We start from the raw sequence: 15,789 nt of genomic DNA on the forward strand, positions 1-15,789 counted from the left end.
AACTAGAAAATTTACAAGTGTGTGGAAATTAAACAACATGTTCCTGAACAACCAGTGGGTCAAAGAAGAAATCAACAGGGAAATCAAAGTAACTTGAGACAGAGGAAACTGGAAACACAATGTACCAAAAGTTACGGGACGCAGCAAAAGCAGACCTATGAAGAAAATCAATAGCATACGTGTGTATATTAAAAAATAAGAAAGATCTCAAGTAAAATAACTAAATTTATACCTCAGGGAACTTAGAGAAAGAACAGACGAAGCCCAAAGTTGGTGGAAGGAAAGAACAAAAATCAGAGTGGAAACAAATGAAATAGACTACAAAGATAATATAAAAGATCAATGAAACTAAGAGCTGGGGTTTTTTTTTTTTTTTGAATAGATAAACTATTAGACTTGTGAAAACAAAAAGAGAGGACTTAAAATTATAAATGAAATCGGAGACATTATAACTGATACCAGAGAAGTACAATCATAAGAAACTACCATGAAAAATTACATGCCTTAACAAATTGGAAAACCTAAAAGAAATTGGTAAATTCCTGGAAATATACAGCTGTCAAAACTGCATCATGCAGAAATAGACACCTGAGCAGACTGATTACTAGTAAGGAGATTAAATGAGTAATCAAAAATCTCCTAGCAAATTGAAGTCTGAGACTAGATGGCGCCACTAGTGAGTTTTACCGAACATGTAAAGAACTAGTACCACTCCTCAAACTCTTCCAAAACACAGAAGAGGAGGGAACACATCCAAACTCATTTCACAAGGCCAGCATTACCTTGCTGCTAAAGCCAGACAAAGACGCTGCAAGAAAAGAAAATTATGGGCTAGTATCCCTGATGAACATAGATGCAAAAGTCTTCACCAAAGTAGCAAATAAGCTCAACAGTACATTAAAATGATCATATACCATGATCAAGTAGAATTTGTTCCAGGGGTGCAGAAACAGTTCAACAGCCACAAATCAGTAAGTGTGATACACTGTATTAACAAAAAGAAGCATAAATGTCATATGATCCTCTCAATAAATACAGAAAAAGCATTTGATAGAATTCAACACCCATTCATGATAAAACCTCCCAACAAACTGGGTATAGAACCAGTGTACCATGGGTGCCTGGGTGGCTCAGTCAGTTAAGCATCTGACTCTTGGTTTGGGCTCAGGTCATGCCTCAGGGTCCTGAGATCAAGCTCTGGATCAGGCTCCATGATCTCTCATTCTCTCTTTCCAGAATAAATAAAATCTTAAAGGGGGCGGGGGGAGCAGTGTACCTCAAATAATAACAAAGGCCATAAATGACTAGCCCACACAAACATCATAGTTAATGATGAAACACTGAAAGCTTTTCCTGTAAGATTAGAAACAAAAGATGCTTGCTCTCACCATTTTAATTCAGCATGGCCTTTTAATGTGTTGTAGACAGTAGAGTAAGTTCAAAGAAGTGTTAACTGAAAAAAAAAATTAAATGGGGAAGACTGAATACTGAACAGTGGTGATCTTGATAATTTCAAAGGTGTGCAGTGGAGGGAAAAAAGGAGTAACCAAGTGAGGGGGAACTATAAATAGCAAGTGATCGTTATGTAAAATGCCAAGAAGTAGAGCTTCAAAAAGGAACAGTGCTCTGGAGCTAGAGAAGCCCTGTGTTTGCGAAGTTGTTAGTTGGGTTGTAGTAGTTAGAGAGCTATTCTTACCTTTGAGAGAGAGATTTCTATACATCAGTAGTTCTCAACTGAGGGGCAATTCTCTCCTACTCCCAGCCCCATGGCACATTTCGTAATGTTTAGAGGGTTACAAAATGTACAGGATAGCTCCCAATGACCAAGAATTATTTGAACGACGGTTGAAGTAGTGCTAAATTTGAGAAACCCTGCTTTAGATTTAAAAAAGTGAGAAAAGGAACATTTATTGAGTATCTGTTTTTTCCAAAAAATGTAGGAACATGATCTAATTTGAAGGTAGTAATTATATGCTATTCTCTTGAGAAATTAAAGACAGAAATGGGGCACCTGACTGGCTCAGTTAAAAGAGCATGTGACTCTTGATCTCAGGGTCTTGAGTTTGAGCCCCACGTTGGGTATAGAGACTGCTTAAATAAATTTAAAAAAAAGAAGGGGAGAAAGTATAGCAACTAGCATGAAAGGGAAGCAAAGTTGAATTAATAACAAATACTTAGCACAGCGCCTGGTACATTTAATAAATTTTGCTTTTATTTTTAATAACATGTTCATTAAGAATTCAGTAAGTCCTTTACAGGTATCTATTCAGTACCAGTTATTTTAGGAGAAACAAAAATGAAGTATACATGTACTTGTATGCTTATATTCCTTATCGATTTACAAACTTTTGGGGATGCTTAATCTCAGAAAACAAACAGGGTTGCTGGGGGTTGGGGGAATAGGGATGGAGTGGCTGGGTGATGGACATTGGGGAGGGGATGTGCTATGGTGAGGACTGTGAAATGTGTAAGCCGATGATTCATAGACTTGTACCTCTGGGGCAAATAGTCCATTATATGTTAATAAAAATAATTTTTAAAAAAATCTACAAACTTTTGTACGTTAGGGTACTGTTTTACTTATTTCTATATCACACATGGAATTAATCTTGCCATAATTAACCCTAAATATACATATTTTTGCTTAATGGAAGAAGGCATATTTATGAATTCTTCACAAAACAGCATGAGCTTTAACTCATTGAATTATAGATACATTCTTTACCTTCTTTTCCTCCCTGCTAGACCTAAAGCAGTGTAGAGTAGAGCAAGTTAATTAACCATCTCCTGTATCACTCAAGACCTAACACCATGCCTGGCACATAATAGCTGCCCAGAAAAGAAAAATGTTTGTTAAATAAATGAATGAGATCATAATCAGGGTCAGTAGTTTATTTTTGAATACTAGCTGTTGGCATCCCAGAGGAAGAATATAATATGAAAATATTTATCAGAGAGTCTTCTCCCTAATGTGAGTCTTTTGCTTAACATATCTTCTTTAATGTTTAGAACTTTAGAAGGTTTTCAATTAGAAAACTATAGCTCAACCTGAAACTTCTTTTAATGTCCTTTTGCTTGTTTTTCTTACCTCTACAGTGCTGAATTATCCCAGGGTCAGTACTGGAATGGGCTTGGCTCTCCTCCAGATTCCCCATCTCCTGGGAGTGATGTGTATTGTAGCAGTGAGCTGAATGATCCTCAGTATGACCAGAGTCTCCTGGAGAGCTTATTTTACACGGCACCTGTAAGTTCATTGAATCTACAGCTTTGGAAATTAGAGAACAAGACTATTAATAAGATTATTAAGTGTAGGCATATTACACTTGCCAGACATTTTATATATGTCATTTTTTCTTTTCCTTTTAAAATTTTTTTAAAATTAATATGTAATATATTATTGTTTCAGGGGTACAGGTCTGTGAATCATCAGTCTTACACAATTCACAGCACTCACTATAGCATATGCCCTCCACAGTAACCCAGCCACCCTATCCCTCTCCCCAACCTCTAGCAACCCTCAGTTTGTTTCCTGAAATTAAGAGTACATGTCATTTTATAGATGAGAGACAGGCCTAGTAAGGTTAAGAATTTTAGAGGTGGCTGGCTGGCTCAGTTGGTACAATGGGACTCTTGATCTCAAGGTTATGAGTTCTAGCCTCACATTAAGTATATATAGAGTTTACTTTAAAAAAAAAAAAAAGCATTTAGAGAGATAGAGGATATGAAATGGTAAAAGAAAGAATGACCCATCCAGAGAAGCAATTTGTGCACTCCAAGGGATCTAATTTGAACTGACGAGAAGATATGTGGGAAAGTCATCATCAGTAAGGCAGCCTAGCATATTGCAGAAAGCCTTTGAATATCAGGTGAGGAGAAATGACATCAAAATGGTGGTTAAGGAACGTTAATCTAGCAATGATTTAGGGAGCTAACTTAGAGGAGAATACCTGGAAGGAGATAGGAAGCCACTGGGTTATTGGAGGTATGTATGAGAGTGACAGCAATGCGGTTGGAAATGAAGAGATAAATTTAAAAGATATTATGAATTATTAGCATTTCATGACTTTCTGTTTTAAAAGTCGTCACTGATACTCTGTTACTTGTGGGATAAAGAGAGAATTTAAATTTATTACCCATTCTTGGTATGACAGGGAATTTACATGTTATCTGTTATTTTTATTTCTATTTTTTTGTTTTTATTAACATATAATGTATTATTTGCCCCAGGGGTACAGGTCTGTGGATCATCAGGCTTACACATTTCACAACACTCACCATACCTTCCCCCAATGTCTATAACCCAGCCACCCTTTCCCTACCCCCCACCAGCCCCAGCAACCTCAGTTTGTTTTGTGACATTAAGAGTCTCTTATGGCTTGTCTCCCTCCTGATCCCATCTTGTTTCATCTTCCCTACTCCCAACAACTCCCCACCCTCCCTCAAATTCTTCATATCAGAGAGATCATATGATAACTGTCTTTCTCTGATAGACTTATTTCACTTAGTGTAACACCCTCTAGTTCCATCCACATCATTGCAAATGGCAAGATTTCATTTCTTTTGATGGCTGCATAGTATTCCATTGTACATATATACCACATCTTCTTTATCCTTTCATCTCTTGATCGACATCTAGGTTCTTTCCTTAGTTTGGCTCTTGTGCACCTTGCTGCTATAAACATTTAGGTGCACGTGCCCTTCAGATCACTACATTTGTATCTTTAGGGTAGATAGCCAGTTGTGTGATTGCTGGGTCGTAGGGTAGCTCTATTTTCAACTTTTTGAGGAACCTCCATGTTGTTTTCCAGAGTGGCTGCACCAGTTTGCATTCCCACCAACAGTGTAGGAGGGCTTCCCTTTCTCAGCATCCTCTCCAACACCTGTTGTTTCCTGACTTGTTAATTTTACCATTCTGACTGGTGTGAGGTGGTATCTCATTGTGGTTTTGACTTGTATTTACCTGATGCTGAGTGATGTGGACAGTTTTTCATGTGTCTGTTAGCCATCTTGATGTCTTCTTTGCAGAAATGTCTGTTCATGTCTTTTGCCCATTTCATGGTGGGATTATTTGTTCTTTGGGTGTTGCGTTTGATAAATTTTTTATAGATTTTGGATACTAGCCCTTTATCAATATGTCACTTGCAAATATCTTCTCCCATTCTGTCAGTTGTCTTTTGGTTTTGTTGACTGTTTCCTTTGTTGTGCAAAAGCTTTTGATCTTGATGAAGTCCCAGTAGTTCATTTTTGCCCTTGCTTCCCTTGCCTTTGGTGATTTTTCTAGGAAGAAGTTGCTGCAGCTGAGATCAAAGAGGTTACTGCCTGTATTCTCCTTAAGGATTTTGATGGATTCCTGTCTCACATGGAGGTCTTTCATCCATTTTGAGTCTATTTTTGTGTGTGGTATAAGGAAATGGTCCAGTTTCATTCTTCTGCATGTGGCTATCCAATTTTCCCAACACCATTTGTTGAAGAGACTGCTTTTTTTTTTTCCATTGGACATTCTTTCCTGCTTTGTTGAAGATTAGTTTACCATAGAGTTGAGGGTCTATTTCTAAGCCCTCTATTCTGTTCCATTGATCTGTGTCTTTTTTTTTCTGTCAGTACCATACTGTCTTGATTACAGCTTTGTAATAGAGCTTGAAGTCTGGAATTGTGATGCCACCAACTTTGGCTTTCTTTTTCAACATTCCTCTGGCTATTTGGGGTCTTTTCTGGTTCCCTATGAATTTTAGGATATAAAAATATAAAATATAATAATATAATATAATATAAAAATGTATTTTAAGATATATTTGTTCCATTTCTTTGGAAAAAATTGATAGTATTTTGATAGGGATTGCATTAAATGTGTAGATTGCTTTAGGTAGCATAGACATTTTCACAATATTTGTTCTTCCAATCCATGAGCCTAGAACGTTTTTCCATTTCTTCATGTCTTCCTCAATTTCGTTCATGAGTACTTTATAGTTTCTGAGTACAGATTGTTTGCCTCTTTGGTTAGGTTTATTCCTAGGTACCTTATGGTTTTGGGTGCAGTTGTAAATGGGATCAACTCCTTAATTTCTCTTTCTTCTGTCTTGCTGTTGGTGTGTAGAAATGCAACTGATTTCTGTGCATTGATTTTATATCCTGACACTTCACTGAATTCCTGTATGATTTCTCACAGTTTTGGAGTGGAGTCTTGTGGGTTTTCCACATAAAGTATCATATCATCTGCAAAACTGAGAGACGACTTCTTTGCCAATTTGGATGACTTTTATTTCTTTGTCTGATTGCTGAGGCGAGGACTTTTAGTACTATGTTGAATAGCAGTGGTGATAATGTACATCCCTGCCATGTTCCTGACCTTAGGGGAAAAGTTCTCAGTTTTTCCCCATTGAGAATGATATTCACTGTGAATTTTTCATAGATGGCTTTGATGATACTGAGGTATGTACCCTCTATCCCTACACTGTGAAGAGTTTTGATCAAGAATGAATGCTGTTGGGCTCTCTGCTCAGCAGGGAGCCTGCTTCCCTCTCTCTCTCTCTCTGCCTGCCTCTCCGTCTACTTGTGATCTCTCTCTGTCAAATAAATAAATAAAATCTTTAAAAAAAAAAAAAAAGAATGAATGCTGTACTTTGTCAAATACTTTTTCAGCATCTATTGAGAGTATCATATAGTTCTTGTTCTTTCTTTTTATTAATGTATTGTATCACATTGATTTGTGGATGTTGAACCAACCTTGCAAGCCCAGGAATAATCCCACGTGGTCGTGGTGAATCATCCTTTTAATGTACTGTTGGATCCTATTGGCTAGTTTTTTGGTGAGAATTTTGCATCCGTGTTAATCAAGGATAGTGGTAAGTCACCTTTTTATGGGGTCTTTGTCTGGTTTTGGGATCAAGGTAATGCTGCCTCATAAAATGAGTTTGGAAGTTTCTATCCATTTCTATTTTTTGGAACAGTTTCAGGAGAATAGGTATAATTCTTCTTTAAATGTTTGGTAGAATTCCCCTGGGAAGCCATCTGGCCTTGGGCTCGTTTGTTGGGAGATTTTTGATGACTCCTTTAATTTCTTACTGGTTATGGGTCTGGTCAGGTTTTCTATTTCTTCCTGGTTCAGTTTTGGTAGTTTATATGTCTCTAGGAATGCATCCATTTCTTCCAGATTGTCCTATTTGCTGGCATATAGTTGCTTATAATATGTTCTTATAATTGTTTGTATTTCTTTGGTGTTGGTTGTGATCTCTCCTCTTTCATTCATGATTTTATAATTTGGGTCCTTTCTCTTTTCTTTTTGATAAGTCTGGCCAGGGGTTTATGAATCTTATTAATTCTTTCAAAGAACCAGCTCCCAGTTTCATTGATTTGTTCTACTGTTCTTTTGGTTTCTATTTCATTGATGTCTGCTCTAATCTTTATTATTTCTCTTCTCCTGCTGGGTTTAGGCTTTCTTTGCTGTTCTTTCTCCACCTCGTTTAGGTGTAGGTTTAGGTTGTATACTTGAGACATTGTTTCTTGACAAAGGTTTGTATCACTATACTTTACTCTCAGGGACCGCCTTTTGCTGTGTCCCAAAGATTTTGAACAGTTGTGTTTTCATTTTCATTTGTTCCCATGAATTTCTTAAAATTTTCCTTAATTTCCTGGTTGACCCATTCATTCTTTAGTAGGATGCTCTTTAGCCTCCATATATTTGAGTTCTTTCCAACTTTCCTCTTGTGATTGAATTCTAGTTTCAGAGTATTGTGGTCTGAAAATATGCAGGGAATGATTCCCAATCTTTTGGTTACCGGTTGAGACCTGATTTGTGACCCAGGATGTGATCTGTTTTAGAGAATGTTCCATGTGCACTAGAGAAGAATGTGTATTCTGTTGCTTTGGGATGGAATGCTCTGAATATATCTGTGATGTCCATTTGGTGGTCCAGTGTGTCATTTAAAGCCTTTATTTCCTTGTTGATATTTTCTTAGATGATCTGTCCATTTCAGTGAGGGGGCTGTTATTATTGTTATTATTGTATTATTGTTGATGTATTTCTTTGCTTTTGTTACTAATTGTCTTATATAATTGGCTGCTCCCATGTTAGGGGCATAGATATTTAAAATTGTTAGAACTTCTTATTGGAAAGACTGTTTAAGTATGATATAATGTCCTTCCTCATCTCTTATTATAGTCTTTGGCTTAAAATCTAATTTATCTGATATAAGGATTGCCATCCCAACCTTCTTTTGATGTCCATTAGCATGGTAAATTGTTTTCCACCCCCTCACTTTAATCTGGAGGTGTCTTTGGGTCTAAAATGAGTTTCTTTTAGACAGCATATCAATGGGTCTTGTTTTTTTATCCATTCTGATACCCTGTGACTTTGATTAGGGCATTTAGCCTCTACATTCAGGATAGCTATTGAAAGATATGAATTTAGTGCCATTGTATTGCCTGTAAGGTGACTGTTACTGTATATTGTCTCTGTTCCTTTCTGGTCTATTACTTTTAGGATCTCTCTTTGCTTAGAGAACCCCTTTCAATATTTCCTGTAGGGCTGGTCTGGTGTTTGCAATTTTTGTTTTTTTAAGATTTTATTTATTTATTTGACAGATAGAGATTACAAGTAGGCAGAGAGGCCGGGCGAGAGAGAGAGGAGGAAGCAGGCTCCCTGCTAAGCAGAGAGCCTGATGCGGGGCTCGATCCCAGGACCCTGGGATCATGACCTGAACCAAAGGCAGAGGCTTTAGCCTGCTAAGCCACCCAGGTGCCCCTGATGTTTGCAAATTCTTTTAATTTTTGTTTGTCCTGAAAGCTTTTTATCTCTCCTTCTAATTTTCTTTCTTTCTTTTTTTTTTTTTTTTTAAGATTTTTTCCATTTATTTGACAGACAGAGATCACAAGTAGGCAGAGAGGCAGGCAGAGAGAGGGGTGGAAGCAGGCTCCCTGGTAAGCAGAGAGCCCAATGTGGGGCTCGATCCCAGGACCCTGGGATCATGACCTGAGCCGAAGGCAGAGGCTTTAACCCGCTGAGCCACCCAGGCGCCCCTCTCCTTCTATTTTCAATGACAGCCTAGCTGGATATAGTATTCTGGGCTGCATATTTTTCTCGTTCAGTGCTCTGAATATATCATACCACTCCTTTCTGGCCTGCCGGGTCTCTGTGGATAAGTCTGATGCCAATCTAATATTTCTACCATTGTATGTTACAGACCTCTTGTCCCAAGCTGCTTTCAGGATTTTCTTTGTCACTAAGACTTGTCAGTTTTATGACTAGATGAGGGGGTATGTACCTATTTTTGTTGATTTTGACGGGGCTTTCTTTGCCTCCTGGATTTTGAAGCTTGTTCCCTTTGCCATATTAGGGAAATTCTCTCATTTGCTCCAATATACCTTCTGCCCCTCTCTGTCTTTCTTCATCTTCTGAGATCCCAATTATTCCAATATTGTTTCATCTTAGGGGTCACTCGTCTCTCGAATTCTCCCCTCGTGGTCCAGTAGTTGTTTGTCTCTCTTTTGTTCAGCTTCTTTATTCTCCATCATTTGGTCTTCTATATCACTAATTCTCTCTTCTGCCTCATTTATCCTAGCAATAACAGCCTCCATTTTTTATTGCACCTTATTAATAGCTTTTTTTATTTCAACTTGGTTGGACTTTAGTTCTTTTATTTCTCAAGAAAGGGATTCTCTAATATCTTCCATGCTTTTTTCGAGCCCAGCTAGCACCTTGATAGTTGTCATTCTGAACTCTAGTTCTAATGTATTATTATGTCCGTATTGATTAGGTACCTAGCCGTCAGTACTGCCTCTTGTTATTTTTTTTGTGGTGAGTTTTTCTGCTTGTCATTTTATCCAGATAATAGATGAATGTGGAAACAAAATACTGAAAGGGTCTCAAAGACTCCAGAAAAATATACCCTATCACATCAGAAGAGACCTGAAATGGGGGGGGAGAGGAAAAGGAGGGGAAAAAAAAAAAGAAAAAAAAATATATATATATTAGACTGGTGAATAGAACAGAGCCATCCACTTGATTTTGGGTGTATTCCGATCTCTTAGAAGAAACTACCTCTGAAAGTTCAAGGAAAGAAAAATATATATATATACAAAATAAATAAGGGTAAATATGGTGAAGAGATGGTTGACTCTAAAGATGAAAATTTAAAAAGATTCTAAAAAGGAATTGATAAGATAAGTTGGTTGGAAAAAGAAAAAAAAAGAGAATATGATCAGGCTGGAGTCTGAAACAAAGCCATGTGCTAGATTTAGGGTATATTTTGATCTATTAGAAGAAATTGTATCCCAAAATTTTAACGAAAAAAAGTATGTATACAAAAAAATAAGGGTAAACACAATGAAGGGATAAAATATGACTATAACAATGAAAATTTTAAAAGATTTTTTTAAAGGTATTGATAAAATAGTTTAAAAATGTTTAAAAGAGGAAAAGTTAAAAATAGAGTAAGAAAAAAATAAAATTAAAAAAAATTTAACTTCACAAGACTAAAGAATCATAGGAAAAAGGCCATGAATTCTAATGTGTTGCTTTCCCCTAGCTCTGGAGTTCCACAGTTCTCATTGATCAGTTAACTTGGTCTTGGCTGCATGTTCTTGCTGATCTTCTGAGGGAAGGGCCTGTTACAGTGATTCTCAAATGTCTTTGCCTGAGGTGGAATTGCACCACCCTTGCCAGGGGCCAGGCTAAGTAATCTGCTCATGTTCGCTCTTAGTAGCTTTTGTTCCCTGAACGCTTTCTGTAGAGCTTTGGAGAACGGGAATAAAGATGGCAGCCACCCAGTCTCCGGCCGTCCAAGTCAAGAGCGGGGGGCCCCACTCCTCAGTGTACCCTCAGAGAAAAGCAGTGAATCCCTCCTGTCTCCCTGGTGTCCGGCCATACTCCGTGCTCACCTGGCTTGTGACCGAGCATTTCTGTCTCTGGCACACAGCCCTGTTTGGAGTTTCCAAACCCAGCAGACTCCTGCTGTGTGCTCCTGTGCTGCTCCTCCCTGAGGAGGAAGGAGGGCGTCTCTCTGGGTCTGCCACTTGTGGGTCCCTGCTCAAAGAGCAGTGGCCCAGCTGTGCCTTAGATCACGGTTTAAGGTAACCGTGAGCTGAGAACATACTCTTCAGCTCCGTCTCTGTAGCCGGCTTCCCCACTCCAATACCTGGGAGCTCTGCCACACTCAGACACCCTGGTCTTTCTGTGACCCTGCGGGACCTGAGACCACATGGTCTCAGCAAGGATTCCACCCCACGCGTAGCCACTGGTGCAACGTCCCTCAGCAGAGCAGACTTCTAGAATCTCTTCATTTTGTGTTCAGCTGCTCTACCGCTTGTGGGGAGCCAGCCCCTCCCCCATGGTTTCGGATTCACTTCTCCACATGTCCTACCTTCCAGAAAGTAGTTTGTTTTCTGTTCCTAGAATTGCTGCTCTTCTTCTCTATCTCCTGTTGAGTTTGTAGGTGTTCAGAATGATTTGATAACTATCTAGCTTAACTCCTGGGACCTAATGATATTTCAGTCTCATACTCCTCCACTGTCTTGCTTCTTATCTATTATTTTTGAGTACTGTGCCAAATGTTTTAAATTCATTATTTCATTTAATTCTTTATCTAGCCCAATATGATAATGTTTTCTTTTATACATCATGATATAAATGCTTAGGAGTGTTAATTACTTGTAAATAATGACATCATCTCATAAGCCTTATGTATGCATTAGAATCTGATCTTGACTTACCTCCCTAACCTTATCTCCCACATTTGCCCTTTACCCTCCAGTCATACTGATTGTCATCACTCCACAAACATTGTAGTTCTTTTTTTATCTCTGTATTTTTTGCTTAGACTGATTGTTCTACTTCGAATGTTGAAATGCTTTTATACATCTGATAAACTCTTTATTCTTCAAAAATCAGCTGATTACCTCTCTGAAGAAGCCATTGTACACTTCTCCAAGCAGAATTTATTGCCCAGATTTCCACAGGATCCTGGGACATTCAGACAATATTTTATGATACACTTTCTCAAGAACAAGACCATGTCTGCATTATCTTTGTATTACCAGTACAACAAAGCCTGATGAATACTGAGTGTACTCAGTGAGTACTTAGTGAATAAAGGAATGAGTTTACGAATGGCACTGTGTAATCCCCCATGCCATTTGACCAGAATAATCTTAGAAAAGATTGGCTGATGAGGAGTGAACCAATAGACCATGATGCAATGAAAGATCAGGGAGTTAAAATGTACATGTACTTTCCCAGGGCTTGATGTTCTTAATATTGAATAACATCCAGAGCTTAGAAATTTAGCATTATGAGCCTGTGTTTTTGGTTCCTAAAATTCTTAATTAGGTGACATTGTTCCATTTTGCCTCAAACTGTGATAGAAATACAGGCTTTGGTATCTGGCTTTGGTACTAGATACATAATAGATAGTAAATAAGTAATGATTGTTATTATTGTTGAAAATTTGAAAGAAGGGTCTATTTTCATTTATTTTCTTTGAACTGAATTTGTAGGTTATTTTTATATACCAGGAGAAATGTGGGATTATCTCCCTGGCATCAGTAATCTCTTTAAAAGAATGATATATGTGCAGAGAAGAATTTGATTACCTTTAGAGAAATGTTTTCTTTACCACTCTCCCTAAAACAATTTTTTTTTAGTGCCTCTCTTTTTGTTTCTTCCCCCTGTAGAAATCCGATACCAGCATCAGTGATTTCTTCAGTGAAGATGATATTGTCCCTTCTAAAAAAATGAACCAGTCAAAACCTCTTGCCAAATCTCCTAAGCTTGTGGAGTCAAGTGATCCTAAGTTGAAGAAAAGGGCAGCAGGCAAGAAAAATAGGTGAGGCTATGATTGAGGCAAAAGCAAAGGAAGACTCCTAAAGTAAATGATTTGTATTTGCCCAGCACTATCATCCTAGTTAAGTGAGTTCACTAAGTAGTTCACTAAGTATTGAATCCTTAAAAGTGTAATAATATGAAAAGAGGGATACAATAAAATGGTTGAGAAAGCAGAATTCTAGGTTGAATGTGTGCTATACTAGACTGTAGAAAATATGAATAATGAAAACGAATACACAGAAGTGATGATAGTAGTTATATTGAAGTAGTAGGTTAACTGAGGTGTAATGCCTGTAGCCCTTATAAGAAAACCTAATTCTGGGGGCTCCTGGGTGGCTGTCTTTAAGTGTCTGCCTTTGGCTCATCTCATGATCCCAGGGTCCTGGTATCGAGCCCCGCATTAGGCTCCCAGGGAGCCTGCTTCTCCCTCTACCTGCTGCACCCCCTGCTTGTGTTTCCTCTCTGGCTTTCTCTCTGTCAAATAAATAAATAAAATCTTGGAAAAAGAAAAAAGAAAACCTAATTCTGTAACATCCGTTTCTATACTTGTGTGGAGATAAGCCTTTATGTTAGAAGAATGGTTTTACGTTTTTTGAAATTTCTTTCACTCTCGGTTAGGACCAGAATTCTATTGATTAAAGTCATCTCTCAGTCCTTGATAACTTGTGAATTAGATACTTGGCTGCCCTTCCTCTTTACTCTTTTTGCCTGTACAAACTAGATCCTTTCATGTTGGGCTTTGGACTGTTTCACTATCTATATGAACTCCTTTCAGAAATTTGGTTGAACAACAGATGATATCAGAAACTCCAGAAGATGCCGAAGTGATGACACTAAGTGTGGATAGATTGGCCCTTTTGGGTAGAACACATTCAGTCAGAATCATCATCGAAACAATGATAGTTCCTCCAGATAGTCCCCAGATGACCTCTGGCAAGAAAAGCTTTTCTGGCAGACCACTTAAGCTGACAGCAACAAAAAGCGGTACGTCTCTAACATGGAAAAGCTAAATTTGATATTTCTGGAATGTGTGTGATGGTAATAGTAATTAATAAATAATATATATAATATATAAAAATATATAACATATGATAAAAAATAAAATTATAAAATATATAATTGTATAACATTTTATGATTTATAAAGTACTTTAATATGAATCCATCAACAAAAATGTTTTCAAAAATGAATTCCTCACTAGGTGTCAAGGCCAATACTAGGTAAGTGTGAGAAAAAAGGAAATTGAGACCTTGAGTCTGTTATATACTTTACAGTCAGCACAATACAGACATATTTAAGAGGCTGTAGGATGCAAAATGGGTGTTTTATATTAAAAAATACTTTGGAAGATTTGTAGACATTCTGTGATAATTTTCCAGCTTCTACAAATATCAAATCATTGTTTATATGCCTGAAACTAATATGTTATATGTCAGTTATGTCTCAATAATAGATAGGTAAAAGACAGAGTAAGTAAACTATGCGAGCACAAGGTAGAACTTGCCTGATAGGATTGGTGAAGGCTTTCAAGAGACCAGATAGGTCCTCTGAGGATCTGAGATGCTGAAAATAGGACCTTGAAAGATATGTAGGATTGATCAAATAATAAATATGTTCATTTGTTATTTGGTTTATGTTTAAATCACTTTTTTTGGTTTTGATTTTTAGCACTTTCTTTGTGGAATATCACTTTCCTGTGGGCTTTTCTAAAAATGGATTGGGAAAGACAGCTTTGATCACCGAGGTCGTTCGACTTGCCTCCAGTAAAATTACAGATGGAAGTAAGAGAAAGACTAGTTTTCTCTTCCTTAGACATTTTTACTGTGGAAGAATTTTTTAATCCCTAAATATTCATCTGACTTTTATAGTACCATAAAATCAAGAGTTAGAAAGAATTGTGAAGTGAATCTACCGTCATTCTTTTGTTTTATAAGTGAGGACACTGCCCCAGAGGCACTATGACTATCCTATTGCAAGGCAGCAAGTCAGTAACATACCTGAGACTAGAATGCAGAGCTCCTGATGCTTAGAGCACATTCGCTGGACTCTTGCCATTTTTCTTTTATTCCCTTTTTAAAACAACTTTATCAAGATATAATTCACATATTATACAGTTTAACCATTTAGGGTATTCGTTGAACCCATTGAAGAGTTCAGTGATTTTTGTATATACAAAGAGTTGTACAACCATCGTGATCTAATTTTAGAACATTTTCATCCCCACAAAAGAAATCTCTTACTCATTAGCATTCACTCTTCATTTTCCTATCTCCACCCCCACCCACACTAAACAACCCCTAATCCATTTTCTGTCTATCATTTTACTCATTCTGGACATTTCATGTAAATGGAATCATACAGTATGTGATTTTTGTAACTGGCTTCTTTGACTTACCATAATATTTTCAAATTTGATCTATGTTATGATATGTCAGTACCTTTTTCTTTATTGTGGCTGTACAGTATTTCATCATATGACTATATCACATTTGGTTATCCATTCCTCAGCTGATGGGCATTTGGGTTGTAAAAGTAAAAGGGTAATATAATAAACATTTATGTTCCTGTCATCCAAAGTTATATAACTTTCTAACAGATTTTGTGAGTTTCTTTGCATTGGTTGTCCAGTTTGATCCATGAACAGTTCATCAGTATTGAATTCCTTCTCTGGGAGGTAGTTTATTTATTTATTTATTTTTCTCTGTGAGGTAGTTTAAAGAGTAAAAGATATGGTCCTAATTCTCTTACACATTCAAGTAACATTCCAGTACAGCCTGGTAATGATGGATTTTTAAATTTTTATTTTGCTTTGTTTTATTTGTTTTTTAACTAGATATAATCCATTCACTTGGTTCAAAATCTTTGTAGGCAATGTTGTAAATTTTCTATTATTCCTAAGGTATTTCATGCATATATAAGCAAATATGTTTATCCTTTTTTGCCCTCCCATTTTAATCCAAGTATTAGTGTAC

The 15,789-nt window shown here is 37.2% G+C and overlaps 1 protein-coding gene across 1 annotated transcript in view; it reads left to right on the plus strand.

Annotated features, from left to right (window-relative positions):
• The window catches only part of C2CD3 (C2 domain containing 3 centriole elongation regulator), a 144,084-nt gene that overhangs the window by 36,637 nt on the left and 91,658 nt on the right, over nt 1-15,789 (plus strand). The window contains 4 exon segments of the mRNA XM_047690348.1: nt 3,097-3,244; nt 12,667-12,818; nt 13,593-13,805; nt 14,486-14,598. Of these exon segments, the coding sequence (XP_047546304.1) occupies nt 3,097-3,244; nt 12,667-12,818; nt 13,593-13,805; nt 14,486-14,598 (626 nt within the window).

Source organism: Lutra lutra, chromosome 10 (assembly GCF_902655055.1).
Source record: "Lutra lutra chromosome 10, mLutLut1.2, whole genome shotgun sequence".
NCBI lineage: Eukaryota > Metazoa > Chordata > Mammalia > Carnivora > Mustelidae > Lutra > Lutra lutra.